The 26,107-nt window shown below is 43.6% G+C and overlaps 1 protein-coding gene across 2 annotated transcripts in view; it reads right to left on the bottom strand.

Moving 5' to 3' along the window:
- Window positions 1–335: 335 nt before the first annotated feature.
- LOC134355414 (ras-related protein Rab-7b-like) overlaps window positions 336–26,107 on the bottom strand; it is a 53,113-nt gene continuing 27,341 nt past the window's right edge. For both annotated transcript variants that reach the window (XM_063065261.1, XM_063065262.1), the window contains exons 6-7: window positions 13,629–13,734; window positions 336–5,151 (exon numbers count right to left, since the gene is read on the bottom strand). In XM_063065261.1, the coding sequence (XP_062921331.1) occupies window positions 13,651–13,734 (84 nt within the window). In that variant the 3' untranslated portion in view covers window positions 336–5,151; window positions 13,629–13,650. The remainder of the gene's footprint in view (window positions 5,152–13,628; window positions 13,735–26,107) is intronic.

The following is a 26,107-nucleotide window of genomic DNA, read 5'->3' as shown; positions in this document are numbered from 1 at the left end:
TTCCTCATTGCTGTTTCTGCAATAGTTTTGTTTGGCCAGTCAGGGTTGTTAGCCCCGAGCTGAACCCCCGAACCTGGAGGACCGGTGGACCACTTTTAGCCTGGCCTCGACCCTTTGACCTGTTTCACATGAATGACCCTACTAAGAGCCAAAGCATAAAACGCTGACTCCAGCCAGCATACTTCTCTGGCTTACTGAGGCACACAAGCCTCCAAGGTTGTGGTCCTCGTGGAGGATTGTCATAAGAAAACAGGAAAAGATTCCATTTAGCTCTTCTTTACTTGGAATGAAACAAATATCACCGGACAACAATTTTTTTCGAAAATGCTGTTTCCTCAGAATTTTAATTTTTTATGATAGACCGCTTGAAGCTGAACACAAACATAATTTTAGAGTATTTGTATCATGTAGGAATTTGGAGAAACAAGAAATTAACTTTTATTGAATATAATGAGTTTAATTGCATAATGGTGCTGATGCTTTGCAATTGTTCAAGTAAGCTAAAAATGTTTTGTTGATGATTTTCATTTGTACTCAGTGTCCAAGGCTTTTCACTTAAGTGTTCAACAATAATCAGCCAGCATTAATTGATTCCCTGCCCTGATACCATTTCTCCATGACCGCAATGTTCTGGTGAAACCTTTCATCATGCTTGTCACTGACAGCATCAAGAATTGCAGGGAAGTCTAAACTTTAGTGACATGCTGCACTTCATGATTTTGTATGCATGAATCATGTTGTTAACCAGCTGCATGTAGTTTGGTGCTCTGTAGCTGCCAAGAAAATTTTCAACAACATCCTTTAATGCCTTCCATGTAACTTTCTCCATCCCCACTGGAAGTTCTTTGAATTCCCTGTCATTAATGGCCTATTTGATTTGTGGACCAACTAAAATGTTTTCCTTTATCTTGGCATCAGTTATTCTGACTTGAATTATGAAATGAAATAACAAATATGGGCAATTTTTAAAAAAGGGCATGTGATAAGGAAATTTCATAGTCATCTTCATGATCATCAGCCAAAAATCCATAAGATATACCCAAAAGTATTCAGGAAGCAAAATCATTGTTGTCCAGCATGTTTTAAGAACAATTACAATTACAGCATACAACAGTAAAAATTGGGACATATTCATTACAGAATTTGAAACATTTTGTAGCTTTTGGGGAAGATTTATAGCAGCTTAATGACCAGGAAATGATTATTGTGACATTCGGTAATTTCTCTGGTCTGTGACCAACCCTTTCTGTTTCACAACACTACAGCCCTGTGTTTGCAGAGTTAAAACAAATATTGCATGGTTGGATATATCAAATGCACCTGGATTTTCCCCAAGAACTAAATACTTGAAAGAAACAGAGATCCCAACAAAATTAACCATAATGTAGCATTGTTTAGATAGCAAGATGAGTTGTTTCCATCAAAATGGCAGGAGAATTATTGAGTAGTTGGTCGGTCAAAGGTTAGCAGGAGAGTAGGAGAAAGATTTTGAGAGGGAAAATAAATCATCCATGGTTGAATGGCAAAGATGACTCAATGGGCTGAATAGCCTAATAATGTTCCTATGTCTTATGCTTCATTAAGAGTATGAGGAGACTTGGTATGTCACCAAAGCCTCTAGCAAATTTCTACAGATGTGCTGTGAAGACAGCACTCTGACTGATTGAATCGCTGTACAAAAGTGCCAATGTATAGGATCACAAGAGGTTTCTGCTGGATCCTGATGTATTTGTGATCCAAAGGTTCTTTGGAAGTCAAGATTCAACATAGAACATAGAATAGTACAGCACGGTACAAGCCCTTCAGCCCACATTGTTGTGCCGACCCTCAAACCCTGCCTCCCATATAACCCCCCACCTTAAATTCCTCCATATACCTGTCTAGTACTCTCTTAAATTTCACTAGTGTATCTGCCTCCACCACTGACTCAGGCAGTGTATTCCAGGCACCAACCACTCTGAGTAAAAAACCTTCCTCTAATATCCCCCTTGAACTTCCCACCCCTTAAAGCCATATCCTCTTGTATTGAGCAGTGGTGCCCTGCGGAAGAGGGGCTGGCTATCCACTCTATATATTCCTCTTAATATCTTGTACACCTCTATCATGTGTCTTCTCATCCTCCTTCTCTCCAAAGAGTAAAGCCCTAGCTCCCTTAATCTCTGATCATAATGCATACTCTCTAAACCAGGCAGCATCCTGGTAAATCTCCTCTGTAGCCTTTCCAATGGTTCCACATCCTTCCTATAGTGAGGCGACCAGAACTGGACACAGTACTCCAAGTGTGGCCTAACCAGAGTTTTATAGAGCTGCATCATTACCTCGCGACTCTTAAACTCTACCCCTCGACTTACGAAAGCTATAAGCTTTCTTAACTACCCTATCTACCTGTGAGGCAACTTTCAGGGATCTGTGGACATGTACCCCCAAATCCTTCTGCTCCTCCACACTACCAAGTATCCTGCCATTTACTCTATACTCTGCCTTGGAGTTTGTCCTTCCAAAGTGTACCACCTCACACTTCTCTGGGTTGAACTCTATCTGCCACTTAGCCCACTTCTGCAACCTATCAATGTCTCTCTGCAATTTTTGACAATCCTCCACATTATCTACAACACCACCAATCTTTGTGTCATCTGCAAACTTGCCAACCCACCCTTCAACCCCCACATCCAGGTTGTTAATAAAAAATCACGAAAAGTAGAGATCCCAGAACAGATCCTTGTGGGACACCACTAGTCACAACCCTGCAATCCGAATGTACTCCCTCCTCCACAACCCTCTGTCTTCTGCAGGCAAACCAATTCTGAATCTGTCTGGCCAAACTTCCTTGGATCCCATGCCTTCTGACTTTCTGAATAAGCCTACTGTGTGGAACCTTGTCAAATGCCTTACTAAAATCCATATAGATCACATCAACTGCACTACCCTCATCTATATGCCTGGTCACCTCCTCAAAGAACTCTAACAGGCTTGTTAGACATGCTCTTCCCTTCACAAAGCCATGCTGACTGTCTCTGATCTGACCATGATTCTCTAAATACCTAGAGATCCTATCTCTAAGAATCTTTTCCAACAGCTTTCCCACCACAGACATAAGGCTCACTGGTCTATAATTACCCGGACTACCCCTACTACCTTTTCTGAACAAGGGGACAATATTCGCCTCCCTCTAATATTGAGGCATAACTTTATTCCTCATGATCAGTTTAATAGATCCAGCAGTCTGCTTTCAACAACACAAGAGATTCTGCAGGTGCTGCAAATCTTCAGCAACACACACAAAATGCTGGAGGGATTCAGCAGGTCAGGCAAAACTACTGTATAGAGAGGAATAACAAGCCAACATTTCAGGCTGAGACCCTTCACCAGGGCAGGGAAAGAAGCCAGAAGGTTAAATAAATGTTTGATCAAAGAGTAAGTTTGGCATTTGAAGAACACAGAACTTTGAAGCAGGAAGATTTAAGGGAAGAAACAGCAGAGACCTGTTACTGCTTCACCAGGTGGGCTAAACCAGGTGAGGGTAACTGGCAGGCATCTCACCTTACTGAGGTAGGGGCCTCCTGTCCTAGCATGTGGCGTCAGCTCCGGCAGAATGGGTGGATGAAATCTACAATCAGATCCAACGGCCAGGAAGTCAGTTCGGTAATACCTTGTGGAGAGCGAAGGGCATGCCAAGGCACAGAAGAATTCATGGTCATCTACCGTAACTAGGAAAGCCCTCAGATGTGACGACTACCTGCACCAATGGACTTCTGAGGTCAAGAGAGTGGAAATGTCCCGGTGCAGCAGCTTTTCCACTTAAAACACTCTCCCGTACAGGTTTCTTCCTGCAGTTAACATCATCCACAAACTGCACAAATCTAACTGCCATTGTCGGATACAATGGACAACAGAGTCTGGGAAGAGTGGGGCTTCCAATGGGAAAAATATCGGTGATGTTCGGACAAAGCGAGTCGAATTGTGCAACAGAGAATACCGGGAAATCAAGGTGAGCAATGTCACAGAAAGACCTGAAAACCAGGATTTAAAATCTGTTTAAATCTATTATTTCTATTTGTTTATTGGGATACAGTGTGGTATGGGTCTGTCTGACCCTTTGAGCCTGATGCCCAGCAACCCCCAATATAACCCCAATCATGGGACAATTTACAATGAGCCATTAACCTCCCAATCGATACATTTTTGGACTGTGGAAGGCAACTGGAGCACCCAGAGGAAACCCACGCAGTCACGGGCAGAACGTACAAACTCCTTACAGTGTTGGGAAACATTGATTGGGAAACATAAATTGACTGCCATTAAGTTGCTTGTGAAAAAGAATATTTATAGTTAATAAGTGCAACTTAATGTCAATCTTACATAGATGGAACATTAAAGCATAGTACAGGCCCTTCGGCCCACAATGTTGTGCTGACCTTTTAACTTACTCGAAGATCAGTCTAACCTTTCCTTCCCGCATAGCCCTCCATTTTCTGTCATCTCTGTGCCTCAGAGATTTTTTAAATATCCCTAATATATCTGCCTCTACCACCACCTCTGGCAGCGTGTTCCATGCACCCACCACTCTGTGTAAAAAGATCTTTTACCGGTTGTAAATTGCCAGTGGTTTTGGATATCTGGGCTGTCCAAATTTAATTGTCATTCAACCATACACATGTATACAACTAAATAAAACCGCAATCATCTGAGGGCAGGGCGCAAACAGTCACACACGACACATGTAGTTACAATCCAGCACATACAGTCGCAAAAAAAAAAAAATTGTTAGCACAAGTCCCTGAGTGAAATGGCCTGGAGATTAATGGTGAATGGGATGTGTGTTGAACAAGTACGCAGCCATTCCTCTTGTCGCGCTGGTTGAGTAAATCGGCTCGTCTCATGCTGGGTCTGCCGCGAGCAATCAGCTGGTCCTCCACATAGTGAAAACTGGAGAGCAGCACCTACGGAAGGGGTCAGCCCCAATGCAGCACGGACAACAGCTCCAGAGTACTCGTCACACCTCTGTTCTTTCCCACACCGCCTCCAGCGGCTCCTCCCCTAGGTGGCTGTAGCCGGCGATGCCACGGCATGAGGCTCTGGTCCGAGCAGGAATGAGTTGGAATAATTTCACCAATTTTGGAAATCTGGTCTGGACGAGGAGCTCTGAGGAGCCTGGAGGAGAAAGCAGGGGTAAGTTTAGTAACTCCAGAAATTAATCAAAAGAAGAACACGCTAGAGCCAGAGATAACTTGTGGCTAATTTCATTTTTAATTTTAAGTGCAGCGCACATTTATGATGTGGTGGTGTAATAACGTATGCCATTCACATACTTTTACATATAACCCATAATGAATTATGTAAAATACAAAGAATGCTTAATCAAACAATATATTTACAATATTACTCTAATATTAAATGCACAATACATCTCCCTGCTTAGCTATGAACTCCAACTTAATATAGAATGCTTCTCAACTATAGACGCGGTATATCATATAATACAACTACTATATAGACATCTACAGAATGTAACTTTTAATTGTCACATTCTGGCCTAAAGTTTTAATCACTCTGGGAAATTTTCTTAATTTTGTGGGATACCATAGCATGGTAAATTTTAAATTGTCCCTTTCAAGCCTAAAAATGTAATCACTGTGGAGGATTTCGGACTCATGTAGGAAAACGTCTTTCCTGACGAGTGGGTGGTCACTCTGCCTGGCTATGAAAAAATCTCAGCTGCTAGGGCCTCCTCTGTGGTGTTGTGCGAGTTGACTCTGGGACTGCAGGAAGTGGATCCAACAGCTCTGGAAACCTTCCCCCTTCAACAATTCATTCTGCTGTCCTCAACTGATTGATGTGTCGTCTCCAGGTGACAACAGACAAAATCCCCACTGAGTAGGAGAGTGGTCCAATTCTGTCCCTGGTTTCTCCAAGTACCCACCTTTCTTTCTTTTCCAATCTTTTTATTAATTTTTGAAATTATAAACATAACAACAATATTAATGAACAGAGATTGGGATTACATTATTAATAATTAACATTGTAAATATAGCATTGGTAATAATACAGATGTATAAAGTTTCCCAAATTCTAAATATAATTAAACATGGTAAAGGGATAAATGAGAAAAAATCTAAAATAAAAACCCAAATTAGAAAAGAAAAAAAAGGCATATTAATTAAACTAAGCAATATTAACCTAAACTAAATAAAACTAAAAACAAAACTATGGAAATAAAAAGACAAGCTAACATATTACATTGGATAGAATCATTAATGTCGTTAATTCCACTCCTCTATCCATGTATTTTAAGTTTTTAAAAAAAATTTGAAAAGGTCAAACTACATCCTATGGAAATGTTGATAAATGGTCCCCAAGTTTCTTCAAATTTAATCGAAGGGTCAGAGGTGCCACTTCTAATATTCTCTAAATTTAAACAACACATAGTTTGAGAAAACCATTGAAATGTAGTAGGGGGATTGACCTCTTTCCAGTTCAATAAGACAAATTATCTAGCCATTAATGTTAAAAAAGCAATCATCCGACAGGCTGAAGGGGATAAGTAACCATCTTCCGTCATTGGTAACCCAAAAATTGCAGTAACAGGGTGTGGTTGTAAATTAATACGCAAAACAGTAGAAATAATATCAAAGATATCTTTCCAATATTTATGCAAGAAAGGGCAAGACCAAAACATATGAGTCAAGGAAGCAACTTCAGAGTGGCGTCTATCACAAATTGGGCTTATATGTGAATAGAAACGAGTTAATTTGTCTTTAGACATATGTGCCCTATGCACCACCTTAAATTGTATCAATGTATGTTTAGCACATAAAGAGGACATGTTAACTAATTGAGAATTTTTTTCCCATTTTTCTATAGGTAAATGAAGTTGGAGTTCTCCTTCCCATTCAATCTTAATTTTATCAGATATACCTGAATTTATTTTCATATTCAAATCATAAACGAATGCTATTAAACCCTTCTGAAAAGGATTTACACTTAGAATTTTTTCCGTAATATCAATTGAATGTGAAGTTGGAAATGTGGGTAAATTAATATTTTAAAAGTTTCTAATTTGTAAATATCTGAAAACGTGAGATCTAGGCAAATTATATTTATTAGATAACTGTTCAAAAGACATGAAACAGTTATCCAAAAATAAATCATGAAAGCTTAATATACCCTTCATTTTCCATACTGAAAAAGCTTGATCTATAATAGAAGGTTGAAAGAAAAAATTAGACGTAATAGGGCTTGATAAAATAAATTGGGTCAAGCCAAAAAATTTATGAAATTTAAACCATATGCGTATTGTATGTTTAATTATTGGATTAACCATTAATTTAGAAATAACAAATAGTAAAGAAGTCCCTAAAATGGAAGTCAAAGAAAACCCTTGTATAGATTTACATTCCAGGTTTACCCATTGTGGGCGTAAAGTTATATCCAAATCTTGTGTCCAAAATATTAAATATCGGATATTAATTGCCCAAAAGTAAAATCTAAAATTTGGTAAAGCCAAACCACCATCCTTTTTTGACTCCTGTAAATATTTTTTTTACTTAATCTAGGATTTTTGTTCTGCCATATATATGAAGAGATTTTAGAATCTAAAGTATCAAAAAAGGATTTAGAAATAAAAATTGATAATGCTTGAAACAAGTATAAAAATTTTGGTAGGAGAATCATCTTAATAGCGTTAATTCGACCAAGCATTGATAGAAACAATGGGGATCATTTAATAAAAATTTGATTAATTTGATCAATTAAAGGTAAAAAATTATGCTTAAATAAATCCTTATGTTTCTTAGTAATTTTAACACCCAGATCAGTAAAATAATCAATTAACCAGTCTGAATGGTGAACATCTATAAATTGGAACCTGCATATTTAAAGGGTAGAGTTCACTCTTATTAAGGTTCAATTTATAGCCCGAAAAATTACTAAACTTATCAAGCAAGGATAGTAGTGCTGGAATAGATTTTTCAGCGTTAGAAATACATAGTAATAAATCATCAGTGTTTAGTGATAACTTATGTGTTTCATTCCCACAGGTGATACCAAATATATTAGTTGATTCACAAATAGCAATGGCCAAAGGTTCTAAAGCAATATCAAATAGCAATAGACTAAGAGGACAACCTTGCCTGGTGCTGTGAAACAACTTGAAAAAAGGGAGATCTTTAATTATTGGTAAATACCAACGCCGAAGGGGATCCAGGCACATAGTTGGTGAGTTGTTGTGGAGTGGGCTGCATTGCGACATGCAAGGAGGAAGTTGGCAAGCTTCTGATTCAGTGTTAGTGCTGCACGTTCTTTAGACTCTGGACAAACCTTTCTGCCAAGTCATTTGTAGCTGGGTGGTACGGTGCTGATATTGTTGTTCCTTTTCACATCTTGTGGCACATTGGCGCCATTTTTTTTTACTGTTTCTTTAACATTTGTCTGTTTTTACGCTACCGTGCTGCCCCTTCTGCAAGGAATTGTCAACGTTTTGTGTTGGAACGCTCAGGCAGGGTCTGGATGCAGTGTGTTGACCTGACACATTGACAATTCCCTTCCCCCTATGGATGCTGCCTGACCTGCTGAGTTCTTCCAGCAGATTGAGTGTTGCTCCAGGTTCCAGCACCTGTGGCATGTGGTGTCTCCAGTCAGTAGAACTTAGAATATAGAACTGTGCAGCAAAGGAACAGGCCATTTAGCCCACAGTGTTGTGCCAAACCATCTAAAAATCAAATCAAAAACACCCAAGCACTAATCCCTCCTACCTACACAATGTCCATATCCCTCCATCTTCCTTACATCCATGTGCCTATCCAAACATCTCTTAAAAACCTCTAATGTACTTGCCTCTACCACCATACCAGGCAGAGCATTCCAGGCATCCACCTCTCTCTGAGTAAAATAACTTACCCCTCACATCCCTCTTGAACCTACCCCCTCTCACCTTCAATGTATGCCCTCTGGAATTAGACATCCCAACCCTGGGAAACAGTTCCTCCCTGCCTACTCTATCTTTATCTCTCATAACCTTATAAACCTCTATCTGATCTCTCCTCAGCTGCTGATGCTCCACAGAAAACAACCCAAGTCTAACCAACCTCTCATGATAGCGCACGCCTTCTCAACCAGACAGCATCCCGGTAAACCTCTTCTGCACGCTCTTCAAAGCCTCAACATCCTTCCTATAGTGGATCTGCTCTCGCTGGGAACAGAAATGTAAAAAGCACTGGCGCAGGTTGTTTTGATCTTGTCTCCTGATGAAAAGTACAGGAACAAACTCAGACCGTTCAAAGATCAGAACATTATGTCCTTCTGTGTAGGCAGAACACAGCATACCGACAAAATAAAAACTATCCAAACATAGCTAGTGAAATCAGAGTTGCAGTGGTTTAAGACCAGTTGAAACTTTGAACAGAGCGGAGTCTCTCTAATCAAAGTACTGGTGCGTTGAGAAATTTAGTGAAGCAGCTAGAGACACAAGAGGCTGCAGACGTTGGAAACTGGACAAATAAACTCTTCTTGGGCTGCCAGCCGGGTACAGGTATCGATTTTAACTGATGATTTGATGACAAGCTCTGCCATCTTCATCAGGGCGATGCCTTGGCACGTCCAGTCTGCTGGTATATGTAGCCCCATCGTCTGTCCCTCCTGATTCGTTGAGGACTAACTATCAGGTTTCTGCTGTCAAACCTTGTTTACAATTGAATTCTAGTTCTTACTCAGATCGAGAGCTTCATCTTTGTCAAAATTCTTTTTCTCTAGCTTTATTTCAATGGGTCCCTTCACTCGGCGTTATTGGCACAGCACCGTTGTTTTGTGCCATCGAAGTCAATCCTACGGCTATTGCAAATGCAATGTTCTGCTACCACCAATTTTCTGGGTAACCCAAATGGATACACCTCCTCCGTTCCTTGATACGGGTTCCTACTATGTGTCTGTTCTAGCCAACGTACACTGCTCTGCATTCACAGGGAATCCTGTAAACGCCAACCGTCCTGAGTCCCAGGATGTCTTTCACCCACATAGACTGGGATTTGAGCTTCCTTACGGGTTTGTGGACAATGGAGTATGTATACCACTGAACTGGACATGCCAAGGCATCATCCCTGCTGAAGGTGACAGAATCTGTCATCAAAACATTGGTTAAAATTGATACCTGTACCCGACTGGAAACCCGAGAAGAGTTTATCCATCATATACACCGGGGGAAGCACTAGGTCCTTTTTGGAATCTGGAGTTAAAAACAATCTGCTGGATGAACCCAGCGGGTCAAGCAGTATCTTTAAAGAGGATCAAAGCTCCTTGTCTGGAGCCCCGAGTCTAAGAATCTCTGAAGGTCTGCAGGGGTAGCTGAAGGCCCAATTTCTGTGTATCTGCATCCGAATCCAAGTCCACGGGAGGCAGGAGGCTGAAGAAGGCGGACTGCCTTTGGATTAGAGAATGGTGTGCGCACGTGGGTGGGAGGGAGGAACGGCGCTTGTTTTACTGTTGTCGTTCTGTTGCTCGTTGTGTTCTGCGTTGCTCTGCCGATCTTTGCGCACACGCCACGTTGGCGGCTGAATGTGTAGCGACACTTGCGGGGCTTCCTCCAGCGTATCCTTAGATGTGTTGGTTGGTAACGCAAATGGCGGACTTCACTGTGCGTTTCAATGTACAGTTACGTTCCAAACCTGAGCCCCGAATTTTGAATCTTGAATCCCTTACTTCGTACCCTCCTCACAACCGTTGCCACGTGACCCACTAAGCTCCTCCTGTGGACTGCCTGTTGCTCCAGATTCCAGCATCTGCCGTCTCTTGTATTCCCCATGTCACACTGAGAACAAGCCTGTGCATTATCTGTCAGCCTCCCTGTTACAGCCAAACGTGCAAAGTAAGAGCAGAACCAGGCCACTCAGTCCCTCATACCTGGGCTTTCAGAAGTTCAGGGCAGATCTGATTGTACCTCTCCACTGCACTCTTGTCTACCCACTGCACCCTTCAACCCCTTTGCTTAGAAGTATCTATCAACTTCTGCCTTAAAAAAACATTCTGATTACAAGAAGCACCCAGTGATATGGAATGACTTGGTGTGGTGTTAACCTGATAACAGTCTCTTTGCAACATTTCTTTGATGGCAGGAATGCTATTTCTGGTCTATTCCTTTTTTCTAAATTCTTTGTTATTAAAATTAACCATGTTAAAAAAGATAGTCCAGGAGGGTAAAATCTAGGCAATAAGCATTCTGAAAATCCCTAATTTTTTTTAAATTTAGAGATACAGAACAACTACAGGCCCTTCTGGCTCAATGAGCCCTTCCACCAAATTACACCCAAATGGCTAATTAACCTACATCTTTGGAATGTAAGAGCACAAGAACGAAACTCAGATGGTCATGGGGAGAACGTACAAACTCCTTACAGACAGCGGTGGGAATTGAACCCGGGTCGCTGGCACTGTAAAGCATTTGGAGCATTTCTATGTTGACATCCAGAAATCTAAAAGCATGTGTGCAGTAATTTTCAACTTTCATATCAAGAGAAGAGTTTGGCTGCACTGGAACTCTACATCACTGCTTTGCTTTCTGTTTTCACTCCTTTTTTAAAAATAAGTTTTTCATTGTAGCTTCCTCCAAGAGGACCACAACCTTGTCGTAGGGTTTGGAGACTTGCGTGCCTCAATGGCCCGGAGAGCTACGTCAGCTGGGTCAGGGCTCTGTGTTTGGTTCACCCATCTCAAACAGGACAAAGGGCAGAGGCCACAGTAAAAGTGGTCCACCAGTCCTCTAGGTTTACGGGTTTAGCTCAGGGGCTAACAACCCTGACTGGTCAAACTGTTACGGAAACAGAAATGAAGAATCTTCCTACATCTGAGTGCGATGGTATTCCTGAGCCTCCTCCTGGGGCTTGCAATAGTGAAAACTGACAGGAAGCTACTGACACGACGAAGGAAGCCCTGAACGCACCGAGAGTTGGAGGATCTTCATTGTTGCCCTAAATACCAGCAGCATAATGGGCAGTAAGTTATTGTAACACAGTTTTTTTTATGTATTGCACTGTAATGCTACCGCAAAACAACGTATTTCACAATGACATATCCAGTGATTATAAACCCAATTCTGCTTATAGCTCTTGCCAAGTAAGTGAAGGAGACCAGCTTATTCCACTCATCCTTCCTAGGCCACAGAAGTCCGCCAAAGTTAATGCCACATTTGATGCAAAAAAAGATTAATTTATTTCCGTTCAACCAGCAGCAATTGTGAAATAAGGGAGCAGAACCCTTTTAGCTTTGCTATGAGATTACTTTCAAAGATTAAGAGAATTATTTTCTGAGACATGGTTTTCAGTGTAACCATGGCATGAAGCCCAAATGAACATAGCACTTATCCTTGTTGGAATAATATGTTTTACATTGAATTATGTCAACTCCTTGTCTCATGTTCTGCTTTCTAGTACTGTTCTTCAATATAATCTGTTGAGTGATGATAAACCAGTGCAAAGTCGTGTGAAGTACCACAAGATACGTTGGCAGGAATCCTCTGGGAAATTCACTCCATTGCCATTCACCAAGGCTCCACAACCCTACCTGTTGAGTTATTGGCTCCTGGTAGAACTCAATGCAGTATATACAGTATATAAAAGATTTATTTTGTCCAGTCACCAAATCAATTGAACCTTGGTGTCATTTAATCTTCAAGATTTATCTGCTGAATGGTTTTACTTATCTTTCAATTAAAACTTTTGATACTTGGGAACAAGTGCTGTATAATAATAATAATAATAATTTGTTTATAGAGCACTTTTCATACAGACGTTGTCATTCAAAGTGCTTTACAATGGGATAAAGTGCAAACACGAAAATAAAAGACAAAATGATGTCCGTTCAAAGCAAGGTTAAATAAATAGGTTTTGAGCTGGTGTTTAAAAGTGTCATCCGATACTGCATCCCTTATAGCTTTAGGTATTGAATTCCACGGTGTAGGAGCATAGTTCAAAAAGAAGCTGACCTGCCAGTCACAAACAAGAGGAAATCTGCAGATGTTGGAAATCCGAGGAACACACACAAAATGCTGGAGGAACTCAGCAGGCCAGGCAGCATCGATGGAAAAGAGTAAACAGTCGACGTTTCAGGCTGAGACCCTTCACCAGGACTGCTTCATCATCAAATCCTGATGAAGAGTCTCGGCTCGAAACGTCAACTGTACTCTTTTTCCACAGATGCTGTCTGGCCTGCTGAGTTCCTCCAGCATTTTGTGAGTGTTGACTTGCCGATCATCTTTTGAGGAAGATTGTTTAAATTTAAGAGAACAGCGGAAGATGACCTGAGAGCTCGAGCGGGATTACAAAGCAAAAGCCTTTCTGTGATGTAGTCCGGTCCCAGACCATTAAAAGCTTTAAAAACAAGTAAGAGAACTTTAAAATCAAATCTAAAAGATACAGGAAGCCGATGCAGAATAGTAAGGACGGGAGTGGTATACTCCCTCATCCTGACTTTGGAGAAAAGTCTAACAGTGGTGTTCTGAATGTGTTGACCTCGTATGGAATTTACATAAAGACATGCTTCATTATAATAATTTAAATGTCAAACTGCAGATTTCACCGATCCTTAGAAAAATAAATACTTGGAGAGCTCAGAATCCCAACATATCTTTAAAATAGATTCCAAACCTTGGCTTTCAACTCCCAAGATTCAACAACATTTCCGTCTCTCTGTTGTGTCCTGGTCTCCCAGGGAGATGGAGTTTGTTAAGTACATGTCTTTCTCTTCGGAAATCTAGGAAAGAGGGAAAAACAGGTTTAGATTTAAACATCTTTCCATCCCTTGTCAGCAGCAAGTATGTGTGTCTGTGTGTGTGTGATAGATTTATATATACATATACATACACACACAAAGGAATAAACTGTGTAAAGCTCTTTGCACACTTAGTGACTTAGTGTCATGAGGTCAGGATACTCAGCGGTGTTGGAAAGCCTTCTGTATGTTGGCCCGAGTGAATGGGTGAGTGTTAGAACCCTGGGGGAGCTGATTGGGATGTGGGGAGAATACAACAGGATTTGTGTAAATGGCTGTTAAAAGGACAGTATTGATTCAGTGGGCTGAAGGGCCTGATTCCATACTTTGAATCAGTCTCACATTGGTGGCGGGGATGGCACGGTACTGTAGCAGCTGGCGCAATCGCTTTATCAGGGTTCCGATTCTTGCCGCTGTCTCTAATGAGTTTTCACATTCTCCCCTAGTGCTCCAGTTTCCTCCCACATTCCAAGGACATACTGGTTAGTAAGTTATGGGCATGCTTTATTGCTGTTGGAAGCATGGTGACCTTTCGGGCGGTCCCCAGCACGACCCTCGCTGATTTGATTTGACGCAAGCGACACGGTTCACGGTATGCTTTGACGTACATGTGACAAACAAAGCTAGTCCTCTTTAAGTGAGTAATGGATACTTGGCACTGGAGTGCAATTGAATCATTGTAAACTGCTCTCTCTAAATCTGCTTGTCACTTCTATTATCACCGGTCTGCTCTTAAATCTAAATTCTATGTCTCTAGGTACAACACTTTATTCTGCATTCTGTCATTTTTCCTTGCACTACCTCAATTCACTGCTGCTATGAAAAGATCTGTATGGGTGGCATGCAAAACAGGCTTGTCACTGTACCTTGGCACATGTGGCAATAATAAATCAATTTACCAATTTACCATTCACATCAAAGCTTCCTGATCTCAGCATCAGCAGTTGGGGTGTGAAGGGAGTTTTGTTGAGTCATTTTTATACAGACCTTTCACGGATATGGGAGAGTCACTGGTGCTTTGTTTAAAGCCACACATGCAGTTTCATCTTTGTTTGCACTGTACGGTGGCTTAGTGGGGCGACACAGTAGCAAGGTGGTTAGCACAACGCTTTACAGTACCGGCAGACTGGGGTTCAATTCCCGCCACTGCCTGTAAGGAGTTTGTACATTTCCCCTGAGGCCACGTGGGTTTCCTCCCACAGTCCAACGATGTATCGATTGGTGGGCTAATTGGTCATTGTAAGTAGTTCATCAGGCTATGATGGGTGGCGTGGCTTGAAGGATGGGAAAGGCCCATTAAGTGCTGCATCTCAATAAATAAATAAAAACCCAATTGGCAAGCTCTCTCTATCCATCTTCCTGCCCATCTCTCTCTTTCTCTGTTTTTCTCTCTCCTTCCCTCTTTCTCACTCTCCATGTTTAGCTTTCTCCACTCATCTCTTTCCATTTTCCTTATTTTCTCACTCTTCTTTTCTCCTTCTCTCTCTCTCCTTCTCTCTCACAGAAAAAGGGACAAAAGATAGGACGAAGGGTTCCGGCCCGAAACGTCGACTGATCTTTTCCTCGGATGCTGCCCGACCTGCTGAGTTCCTCCAGCGTGTTGTGAGTGTTGCTTTGACCCCAGCATCTGCAGATTATTTTGCGTAAAAGATGGGACCAAGAATTTCCCCCACCTTCTCAGCCTATCAGTGCAATTGTGAGTGATCCCCTATCTCAATACCAGTGACCAATTAACCTATCAACGTTGCCGTCTTCGGGCTGTGGGAAGAAACTGGAGCACATGGGGTGTGGAGAACACAAACCCCACTCAGACACCCAAAGTTCAGATTGAACCGTGTCTCTGGAGATGTCTGCAGATAGCAGATTGTGTACGATATCAGAATCAGAATCAGCTTTCATGTCACTGGCATACACGACAAAATTAGTTCTTTTGTAGCCGCAGTGTTGTGCAAGAGATAAAAATTGCTAGAAGTTACAATTGGTCTGTTGGACAGCGGTTAGCGTAACGCCATCACAGCGCCACTGATTCAGGCCCTTTTCCCACCGCTGCCTGTCAGGAGTTGGCACGCTCTCCCCATCACCACGTGGGTTTCCTCCGGGTGCTCCGGTTTCCTCCGACAGTCCAAAGGTGTGCGGGTTAGTAGGTTGGTCACATGGGTGTTATTGATTGGCATGGGTTTGTTGGTCTGGAAGGGCCCCTTCCCTGCTGTAACTTTAAGCTGATAAATAGACAAGCAATGCAAAAGGGGAATAGTGAGCTAGTGTTCGTGGACCATTCGGAAATCTGATGGCGGAGGGGAAGAAGCTACTCCTAAAACATTGAGTGTGGGTCCTTCAGGCTCATTATGATAGTAATGAGAACAGGGCATGTCACAGATGGTTAGTCAAAGTTAAAGTCTGTCCCAGGCCTTATGGGCTCATCAGGCCGGTGCTTATGCCAGTTTCCGTGGTGTGAAGCGACTGAGAGTACGAGACGCCCCCCCCCGGATAGGACGCCAGTCTATCACGAGGTTAACCCCCAGCATTTTTGCCGGTACCCATTTTCAGCTGGGTGGACTGGAGCATTGTGTGGTTAAGTGCCTTGCTCAAGGACACACACACTGTGCCTCGGCTGGGGCTCAAACTCACGACTTTCAGATCGCTAGTCCAACGCCCTAACCACTTGGCCGTGTGCCACGTCACAGATGGTGAGGGTCCTTAATGGTGGAAGCTTCCTTCCTGAGCCACTGCCTTTGGAAGGTGCCGTCGACGGTGGAGAGGGCTGTGCCCGTGGTGGAACCAGCTGAGTCAAGAACCCTCTGCAACTTTTTGCAGTCCTGTGCATCAGAGCCTCACAGCAGTCAGGATACCAAATTGAAAAGTGCTCCTCCCAGCCTTTGAGAAGAATGCCAGCAATTGCATAAAAGTGGAATGAAGTGCAAGATAAAGTGGATAAATCAAGGAAGAGGGAGCCCATAGATAGTTCTGCCTTGGTTACGGTTCCTAAATAAAACTGCTCCCACACTTAGTATCTCTCCATAGCTCCCGATTAACTCTACAGTTCAGAGAACATTCCAGTCTCATGAGCTGTATCTCAGCCAGAGGTACCAGTTTTCTGACACACCTGTGTCCAGGAGGACAGGGCTTTCTGCCTCCTTCCAGCACTGAGTCTCCACACCACCACCCCCCACACACACACAGTTTCTTGCCCCCATTTCGTCATCCTTTCCACAGCTATTTACTCAACCAAGTTCTTCTCACTCCCTCATTTATGCTTTTTTTAAACTCTCTATCTCTCATTATTTCTCTCTCTATCTCTCTCCCTCCTCCACCCCCCTAAAGATTAGCTTTATTCATCACACGTATATCGAACATTGAAATGTACAGTTAAATGTGTTGTTTGCGTCAACGGCTAACACAGTCTGAGGATGTGCTGATGGGAGGCCGCCAGTGTCACTATGCATCCAGTGCCAATGTAGCATGCCCACAACTCAATAACCCTTTGGAATCCCACATTCCAAAGTCGTTGGGCTTAGTAGGTTAATGGGTCATGGGGGTGTAATTGGGCCGAGCGGGATCATTAGGCCAGTAGGGCCTGTTGCTGGGCTGTATCTCGAAATAAAATAAAATTCTACTGAAGCATGGAATTGAGCTCCCAAAGCAGCCTCCTCTACAATAATGAGGCTCCCAATGGGGCCTCCTCTACAATAGTGAGGCTCCCAGTGGGGCCTCCTCTACACTGGTGAGACCCATTGTAAATTGGGGGACCACTTTGTCGAGCACCTCTGCTCCATCCACCACCAAAAGCGGAGGCCAGACATTTTAATTCCCATTCTGACATATCAATTTATGGCCTCCATTTGTGCCAAGATGAGACTACCCTCAGGTTGAAGGAGCAACACCTTATATTCTGTTTGGGTAGCCTCCAACCTGATGGGATGAATATCAATATCTTCTTCCAGCAAAAAAAACAATTTCCCTCCCCCTTCCCTCTTCTTCTATTCCCCACACTGGCCTCTTGCCTCCTCTCACCTGCTGATCACCCCCACCCCCCAGATCTCCTCCTTCTTCCCTTTCTCCTATAGTCCACACTCCTCTCCTATCAAATTCCTTCCTCTCCAGCCCTTTATCTTTCTCACCCACCCAGTTTCACCTATCACCTTCTAGCTATGCTCTATCCCCTCCCTCCACCTTTTTTTATTCTGGCATCTACCCCTTCCTTTCCAGTCCTGAAGAAGGGTCTCAGCCCAAGACATCAACTGTTCATTCATTTCCATGGATGCTGCCTGACCTGCTGAGTTCCTCCAGCATTTTGTGTGTGTTGCTTCGGATTTCCAGCATCTGCTGACTTTCTCATGTTTAGAATCGACAATTGTGACAGGAAAGATGATTGAAGGAGGAAACTTAAAAGACACAGATTGGAAAAGACAGTCCTTCCAGGTGAGGCGACACTTCACCTGTTTGTCGGCTGGGGTGATGTACTGCATCCGGTGATCCCGATGTGGCCTTCTATATATTGGTGAGACCCGACGCAGACTGGGAGATCGTTTCGCTGAACACCTACGCTCTGTCAGCCAGAGAAAGCACGATCTCCCAGTGGCCACACATTTTAATTCCACGTCCCATTCCCATTCAGACACGTCTATCCACGGCCTCCTCTACTGTAAAGATGAAGTCACACTCAGGTTGGAGGAACAACACCTTATATTCCGTCTGGGTAGCCTCCAACCTGATGGCATTAACATTGACTTCCCAAACTTCCGCTAATGCCCCACCTGCCCCTCGTACCCCATCCGTTATTTATTTATATACACACATTCTTTTTCTTTTTCTCTCTCTCCTTTTTCTCCCTCTGTCCCTCTCACTATACCCCTTGCCTATCCTCTGGGTTTTTCCCCCCCTCCCCCTTTTCCTTCTCCCTGGGCCTCCTGTCCCATGATCCTCTCATATCCCTTTTGCCAATCACCTGTCCAGCTCTTGGCTCCATCCCTCCCCCTCCTGTCTTCTCCGATCATTTCGGATCTCCCCCTCCCCCTCCCACTTTCAAATCTCTTACTAGCTCTTCCTTCAGTTAGTCCTGACGAAGGGTCTCAGCCCGAAACGTCGACTGTACCTCTTCCTAGAGATGCTGCCTGGCCTGCCGCATTCACCAGCAACTTTGATGTGTGTTGCCTGAATTTCCAGCATCTGCAGATTTCCTCGTGTTTGCGTTGGAAAAGATTGGAGGGATATGGGCCAAAGGCAGACAGGTGGGACAAGCTTAGCTGAGAACCGTGCTCAGCATGCACAGAAGAGCTGAACGGCCAGTGTCTACGCTGTGTGAGTCTTTAACTCTCACAAAAATGCTGGGGGGAGCTCAACAGGCCATCACTTGACGCTGCCTGCCTTGCTGAGTTCCTACAGCACACTGTGCGTATTGCTCAATACTTCCAGCATCCGCAGAATCTCAGGTTTATGACTCCGAACAGGAAGCACATTGTGTAACTGCAGAGACTGTAGGGCTCAGAGATCCAGTGGGGTCCAGATATCCTGGTGCACGAACTGAAAACAGCTCTTGTATGAGAACTGCAAATAATTAGGAAAGTTAACATAACTTTCATTTTCATTTATTATCATGGGAATTGAATACGAAAATAGAATGGTTGTTATTCAGTGACACAGGGCATTGGCATACTATGAAGTAAATAGATCTCGTTTTTGGAAATCATTCGGAGAATGCGTAGCTTGGGTGGTTGATGGTTGGACTGAATTGTTCTCTGATCTTGGCAATTTACTTGCAAACATTTTGCGACCACATGAGGAGACACCGTCAGTGGGCTGTTGACTGTGGTGTGCCATCCCAATGCTTGGCCTTTATCTGCTGGGTATCAGTGAAAGTCATAGCGCAGGCAAACATGCGGCACGCAAGAGGATTCCTAGAAGCATGGTTTTCCGCAAAGAAATCTGTAAACCAACACGTGGACCTCGATCCTATTTATAAGCCAGTTCGGGGAAAATTCCAGACCGCATCGAAGGGAGTTCACCACGCAACCAGTCAGCGACGAGATTTCCTTCCCGCATCGCAACTGAGTTTCCGAAGTGACGTCCAATCAGCTGATTGATAAGTATATAAAGGCCGCATCACAATTAACAGCGCACTGACAACGTCTCCTCGTATGGTGACAAAACATTTGCGAGTAAGTTGCCAAGTTCGGAGAACAACTCAGCCCCACCAGATCTCTTTATTTAAGGAACGACTTATTTGTGCCGGAAGAAGAGGACTTCAATAAAAGGCGATGCCTCAGGAAGGCAGCATGATCATTAAAGGCCCTCACAATCCATGCCCTCTCCTGAGGACCACCATGAGAGAGGAGGTACAGGAACCTGAGGACACAGGAGCAACTCCTTCCCCTCCATCATCAGATTTCTGAACAGCCCATGAACAGGACACGAGTCCTGGGTGAAGACTTGGGAATACTCCGAGGTAGAAAGATTCTTCATTGCTGTTTCTGTAACAGTTTCGTTTTACCGGTCAGGGTTGTTAGCCCCCGAACCTGGAGGACGGGTGGACCACTCACTCTGTCCTATACCCTTTGACCTGTTTGGCATGGGTGACCCTACCAAGAGCCAAAGCACAAAGCCCTGACTCCAGCCAGCACGGCTCTCCGGGTCAATGAGGCACGCAAGCCTCCAAACCCTACGACAAGGTTGTGGTCCTCTTGGAGGAGGGGATATTTACAGCCGGCAATTAACTTACCAATGTTTTCAGGCTCTGGGGCAAAACAGTGCTCTCCAGAGGTCACAGGGAGAACATACAAACTCCACACAGACAGCATCTAAAGTCAAAGTTAATTCAGGGTTACGAGGTCAATACTACCTGTTGAGCCCTATTCCTGCCTCGATTTGGTGTACCTCATGGAATTGTAAAGTAAAACCTAGCTCATATCGATGAGGTTTATAAAATGGCTGGTACGATCAGAAACCTTAGCTCCGGCACGATCCAATAAGATCATGATACACCCTTCAAATAAAGCAACACGATTAGAAGTTTCTAGAAACACAGGCGCACTCCTCTTTCACTGGCATCACCAGCAAGTTCTATTTATATCCAGGCTACAAATCATGTTTCTTTATACCATTCATTCTGAAAGGGTTTGCCAAGCAGGTTGAAGGTGTGCTCTGGCATCTGATGCCAGCCTGAATCCTACTCTTCACGTTAAACAAGGTGTGACATTAACCCACATATTAATCACCACAGCAATGTCAGAGATTCTTCCCTGTACACTATCAATGTTCTTTTTTAAAAAAAAAGATAACTTTGTATTAATTAATAAAAGGCATGTGATTCTGCAGAGACCCTGGGGCATTCTACAGAATGGGGGTGGGGAAGTCCTCTCCAACACTGTGATTATACAGGAAATGCAGTGTTAGAGATAAAAATTAGCATGATTTGTCAGATTTACATTGAACCAGTGGAAAATACAGTGAAATACATTGTTTGCATAAACAAACAACGCGGTTTGAGGACGTGCTGGGGACATCGTAGCAGCCCACAACTTACTAACCCTAACCATAAGACCATAAGATATAGGAGCAGAATTAAGCCATTCAGCCCATCGAGTCTGCTCTACCATTCTATCATGGTTGATCCATTTTCCCTCTCAGCTCCTGTCTCCTGTCTTCTCCCCGTATCCCTTCCATGCCCTGACCAATCAAGAACCTATCAACCTTTGCCTTAAATATACCCAATGAATTGGCCTCCGGAGCTGCCTGTGTCAACGAATTCCACAGTTTCTAACTTGTGCATCACTGGAATGTGGGAGGAAACCAGAGCACCAGGAGGAGACCCACAATGGGTCAACATACAAACTCCTCGCAGACAGCGGCGGGAATTGAACCCCTGTTCCAGAGATCGCTGCGCTGTAAAGTGATGCGCTAACCGCTAGGCTACCGTGCCGCTCCTCCTGCAAGGAATTGCCAATGTTCCGTGTTGGAACACCCAGGCAAGGTCTGGGTGCAAGGTGTGGACCTGACGCATTGACAATCCCTTCGCCCTACGGATGCTGCCTGACCCTCCAGTAGATTGTGTGTTGCTCCAGGCTCCAGCACCTGTGGCATCCACTGTCTCCGGTCAATCCCGCTCCGGCTGGAAATAGAAATGTAAAGCACTGGCGCGGGTTGTTTTGATTTTGTCTCTTGATGAAAAGTGCAGGAACGAACTCAGACATTTCAAGAATCAAACATTATGTCCCTAGCGTGCAGAATGCTGACTCTGCACGTCGTGGTGTGATAAGGAACATTTAATGAAATTCGCACGAATGGAAGGGATTGCAGAACGTTGTGAACACAGCCCAGTCTATCATGCAAACCAGCCTCTCCTCTGTTGGCACTATCTACACTTCCCACTGCCTCGGGAAAACAACCAACAAAGGGACTTGGGAGTCCTCGTGCAGGATTCCCGAAAGGTTAATTTGCAGGTTGAATTGGTGGTGTGAAAGGTAAATGCAATAATAGCATTAATTTTGAGAGGACTAGGATGTAATCTTGAGGTTTTATAAAGCACTGGTGAGGCCTCACTTGGAGTATTCTGAGCATTTTTGGGCCCCTTATCTAAAAACAGATGTACTAACATGGAAACAACAGGAATTCTGCAGATGCTGGAAAATTAAGCAACACACATCAAAGTTGCTGGTGAACGCAGCAGGCCAGGCAGCATCTCTAGGAAGAGGTACAGTCGATGTTTCAGGCCGAGCCCCTTCGTCGGGACTAACTGAAGGAAGAGCTAGTAAGAGATTTGAAAGTGGGAGGGGGAGGGGGAGATCCAAAATGATAGGAGAAGACAGGAGGGGGAGGGATAGAGCCAAGAGCTGGACAGGTGATAGGCAAAAGGGATACGAGAGGATCATGGGACAGGAGGTCCGGGAAGAAAGACAAGGGGGGGGGACCCAGAGGATGGGCAAGGGGTATATTCAGAGGGACAGACAGAGAAAAAGGAGAGTAAGAGAAAGAATGTGTGTATAAAAATAAGTAACAGATGGGGTACGAGGGAGAAGTGGGGCATGAACATCGATAACAACACCTTGTATTCCGTCTGGGTAGCCTCCAACCTGATGGCATGAACATCGACTTCTCAAACTTCCGCTAATGCCCCACCTCCCCCTCGGACCCCATCTGTTATTTATTTATATACACACATTCTTTCTTTTACTCTCCTTTTTCTCCCTCTGTCCCTCTGACTATACCCCTTGCCCATCCTCTGTGTTCCCTCCCCACCTTGTCTTTCTTCCCCAGACCTCCTGTCCCATGATCCTCTCGTATCCCTTTTGCCTATCACCTGTCCAGCTCTTGGCTCCATCCCTCCCCCTCCTGTCTTCTCCTATCATTTTGGATCTCCCCCTCCCCCTCCCACTTTCAAATCTCTTACTAGCTCTTCCTTCAGTTAGTCCTGATGAAGGGTCTCGGCCTGAAACGTCGACTATACCTCTTCCTAGAGATGCTGCCTGGCCTGCTGCGTTCATCAGCAACTTTGATGTGTGTTGCTTGTACTAACACGGAGAGGGTTCAAAGGACGCTCACAAAAATAATTCCGGGATTGAATTGCTTGTCATGTGAGGAGTGTTTAATGGCTGTGGAGTTTAGAAACATGGGGTGGGGGGAGCAGATCTCGTTGAAGCCTACCGAATGTAGAAAGGTCTAGATAGCGTGGATGTGGGAAGGATGTGTCCTTTGGTGGGGGAGTCTAAGACCGGAGGGGAAGAACCTCAGAATAGAGGAACATCCATTTAGAAAGGAAATGAAGAGGAATTTCTTTAGCGAGAGAACGGTGAATCTGTGGAATTTGTTGCCACCGGTAGTTGTGGAGGCCAGGTCATTGGGTATATTTAAGGCAGATGTTGATAGATTCTTGATTAGTCAGGGAGAAGGCAGGAGACTGAGGCTGAGAGGGTAATGAAATGGCAGAACAGACTCACTAGGCCAAATGGCCTAATTCTGCTCCTATATCATGTAATCTATTATGGTGTTATAATCAATGGCTCCTCCCATGGGGGTCATTCTCTCTCCTCCCCCACCCCCACGCATCAGGCAAAAGATACAAAAGCTTGCTCCACCAGATAGCATCTATCTCACTGTTATCAAACTCCTGAACAGACCTCTTATACATTAATGATAAACTCCATCTCCCAGTACACCTCATTGTGTCCCTTGCAATTCCTTTGTCTTCCTATAATCACAACACTAGAAGCTACTTCCTGTTTTCAATTACTTTTTCTTAGAAGTACTTACAGAATGTACAAGATGATCTTTCTGGATGGCGTGCAAGCGAAAATTGTTCTCAGTACATGTTGTAATAATAAACCAATTACTAGTACAAATGTATACACATACACACACACACACACACACACACACACACACACACACACACACACACTATCAGAATCAGGTTTAATATCACTGGACAACACATGTGTGTTGCTTGAATTTCCAGCATCTGCAGAATTCCTGTTGTTTTAATATCACTGGCATACATCATGAAATTTGTTAACTTTGCCGCAGCAGTACATCGCAATACATGATAGTTATAGAAAAAAAAACTGCATTCCAGCAGTGTTTGGGTTATGGTTAGCGATAACAGGTGCTTTGGAACGTGAGCCGTCCGGTTAGTGAAGCGGGTTTTTGTGTTGTGTGCCTGACACCAGTGTGAGCTGGGGTCCTTTGTCCAGCGGGAGATGGAGAAGATGCTGGAGAGAATCGGTCATAGGATTCGACCTAGTGGGGGACCATTATCTGATGGAGCAAGTTGCCGCAGTCGACTGAGGATCAGTGAATACGCCTTTTGGAAGAGCTGAGCTGAGCTCCAGTTTGTGCATGTCTGACTGTTAATTATAATGGACCTTGTTCATCTTTTTCTTTCTTTTCTTTACTAACTTTTCAGTTAAGATTCATAAATATAATTCCTTTAACCGTCTGTTATTTCTTGGCACTGAGTTGTAACAGGGTAGTAAATAACACAACATCCATACAAACAGAGGCTTGGAATGGGAGATCCATCCCAATCTCATGGGTTTAGTGGGACCTGAGTGTGTATTCCCTAGATTTTCACACTTTACACACACACACACACACTTTATATATATCAGTTAAATTAAAAATGCTGCAAAAACAGAAATAATAAGTGAGGTAGTGTTTATGGGTTCAATGCACAGATACACAGATACACACACAGAAACACACAGACAGACGCACAATTGTATGCATAAAACTGACTAATTTATGTGGCGATATAGTGTTAGTAGTCACATTGCTGTGTTAATCTGATGTTTGACCTGAAGAACAAAGGACTGAGATGATATGTTCCTAATTGGTTCTCTAATCTGTAAAATATCCTGCACTGTGAGACCATAATAACATTGACAGGAGACTTCTGTGCTGAGCCGGTGAGTCAGTAGACAAGAGCAGGCAGGCCAATAAAGGGCAGGTGAGTTCACACAGACAATGTCTGTCTTTGCTGCATTAATTAGCACAGATCTCTCCAGAGTCATGGTCCACAGACAGTGATTCCCTTCTCCTGCTGTCTTGAACCTTCTCCAAAATAACCTCCAGAAGTTAGTGACCCGACAATGATTATAGAGGAAGATACCCTTCCGCTGTTGAACACGCTAAACAGACATTGGAAAATTAAAAAGGTTTATTACTGTCACACATCCCGAGGTACAGTGAGAAACTTTGTTTTGCACACCTTCCTGACAGATTATTTCATCACATCAGTACATTGAGGTAGTACAGGGGAAACGCAGTAACAGAATAAAGTGTTACAGTTTCATAGAAAGTGCAGAGCAGCCCAGGGCCACCATAAAGTAGATTGTGAAGTCAAGAATTCATCTCATTCTTACAATGAGGTCTGTTCAATAGAATCATAGAGTAACATAGGAAGGAAACAAGCCCTTCAGCCCAAATGATCTGTGCTGACCACTTTCAATTTAAACCAATGCCCTCTAGCCATTGATTGCCCCACCCTGATGAAAAAAGACTGTGCACATTCACCCTATCTACACCCCTCTTCCTGCCTCAGGGCCCCCTTTCGCTTCACTGCCCCTGTTGCTGGGCTATTTCTATTAAAGTATTGCTTGAAATCTTGTGTCCTATCCCACTGCCTGTTTTCTAAGGACCAAGACAACGCACATTCCTTAAAAGGGTAGATGTGGTATCTCAGAGCATTCAACACAAAAGATTCTGCCGGTGCTGGAAACCCAGAGCAACACACACAAAATGCTGGAGGAGCTCAGCAGGTCAGGCAGCATCAACATTAAATAATCAACATTTCAGGCTGAGACCCTTCACCACGGCCAGAAAGGAAGCTTGGGTGTTATCCTTGACTCCGGCGTGAATTTTAAAT

Source organism: Mobula hypostoma, chromosome 13 (genome assembly GCF_963921235.1).
Source record: "Mobula hypostoma chromosome 13, sMobHyp1.1, whole genome shotgun sequence".
Classification (NCBI taxonomy): domain Eukaryota; kingdom Metazoa; phylum Chordata; class Chondrichthyes; order Myliobatiformes; family Myliobatidae; genus Mobula; species Mobula hypostoma.
This window is presented reverse-complemented; position numbering and strand designations above follow the sequence as displayed.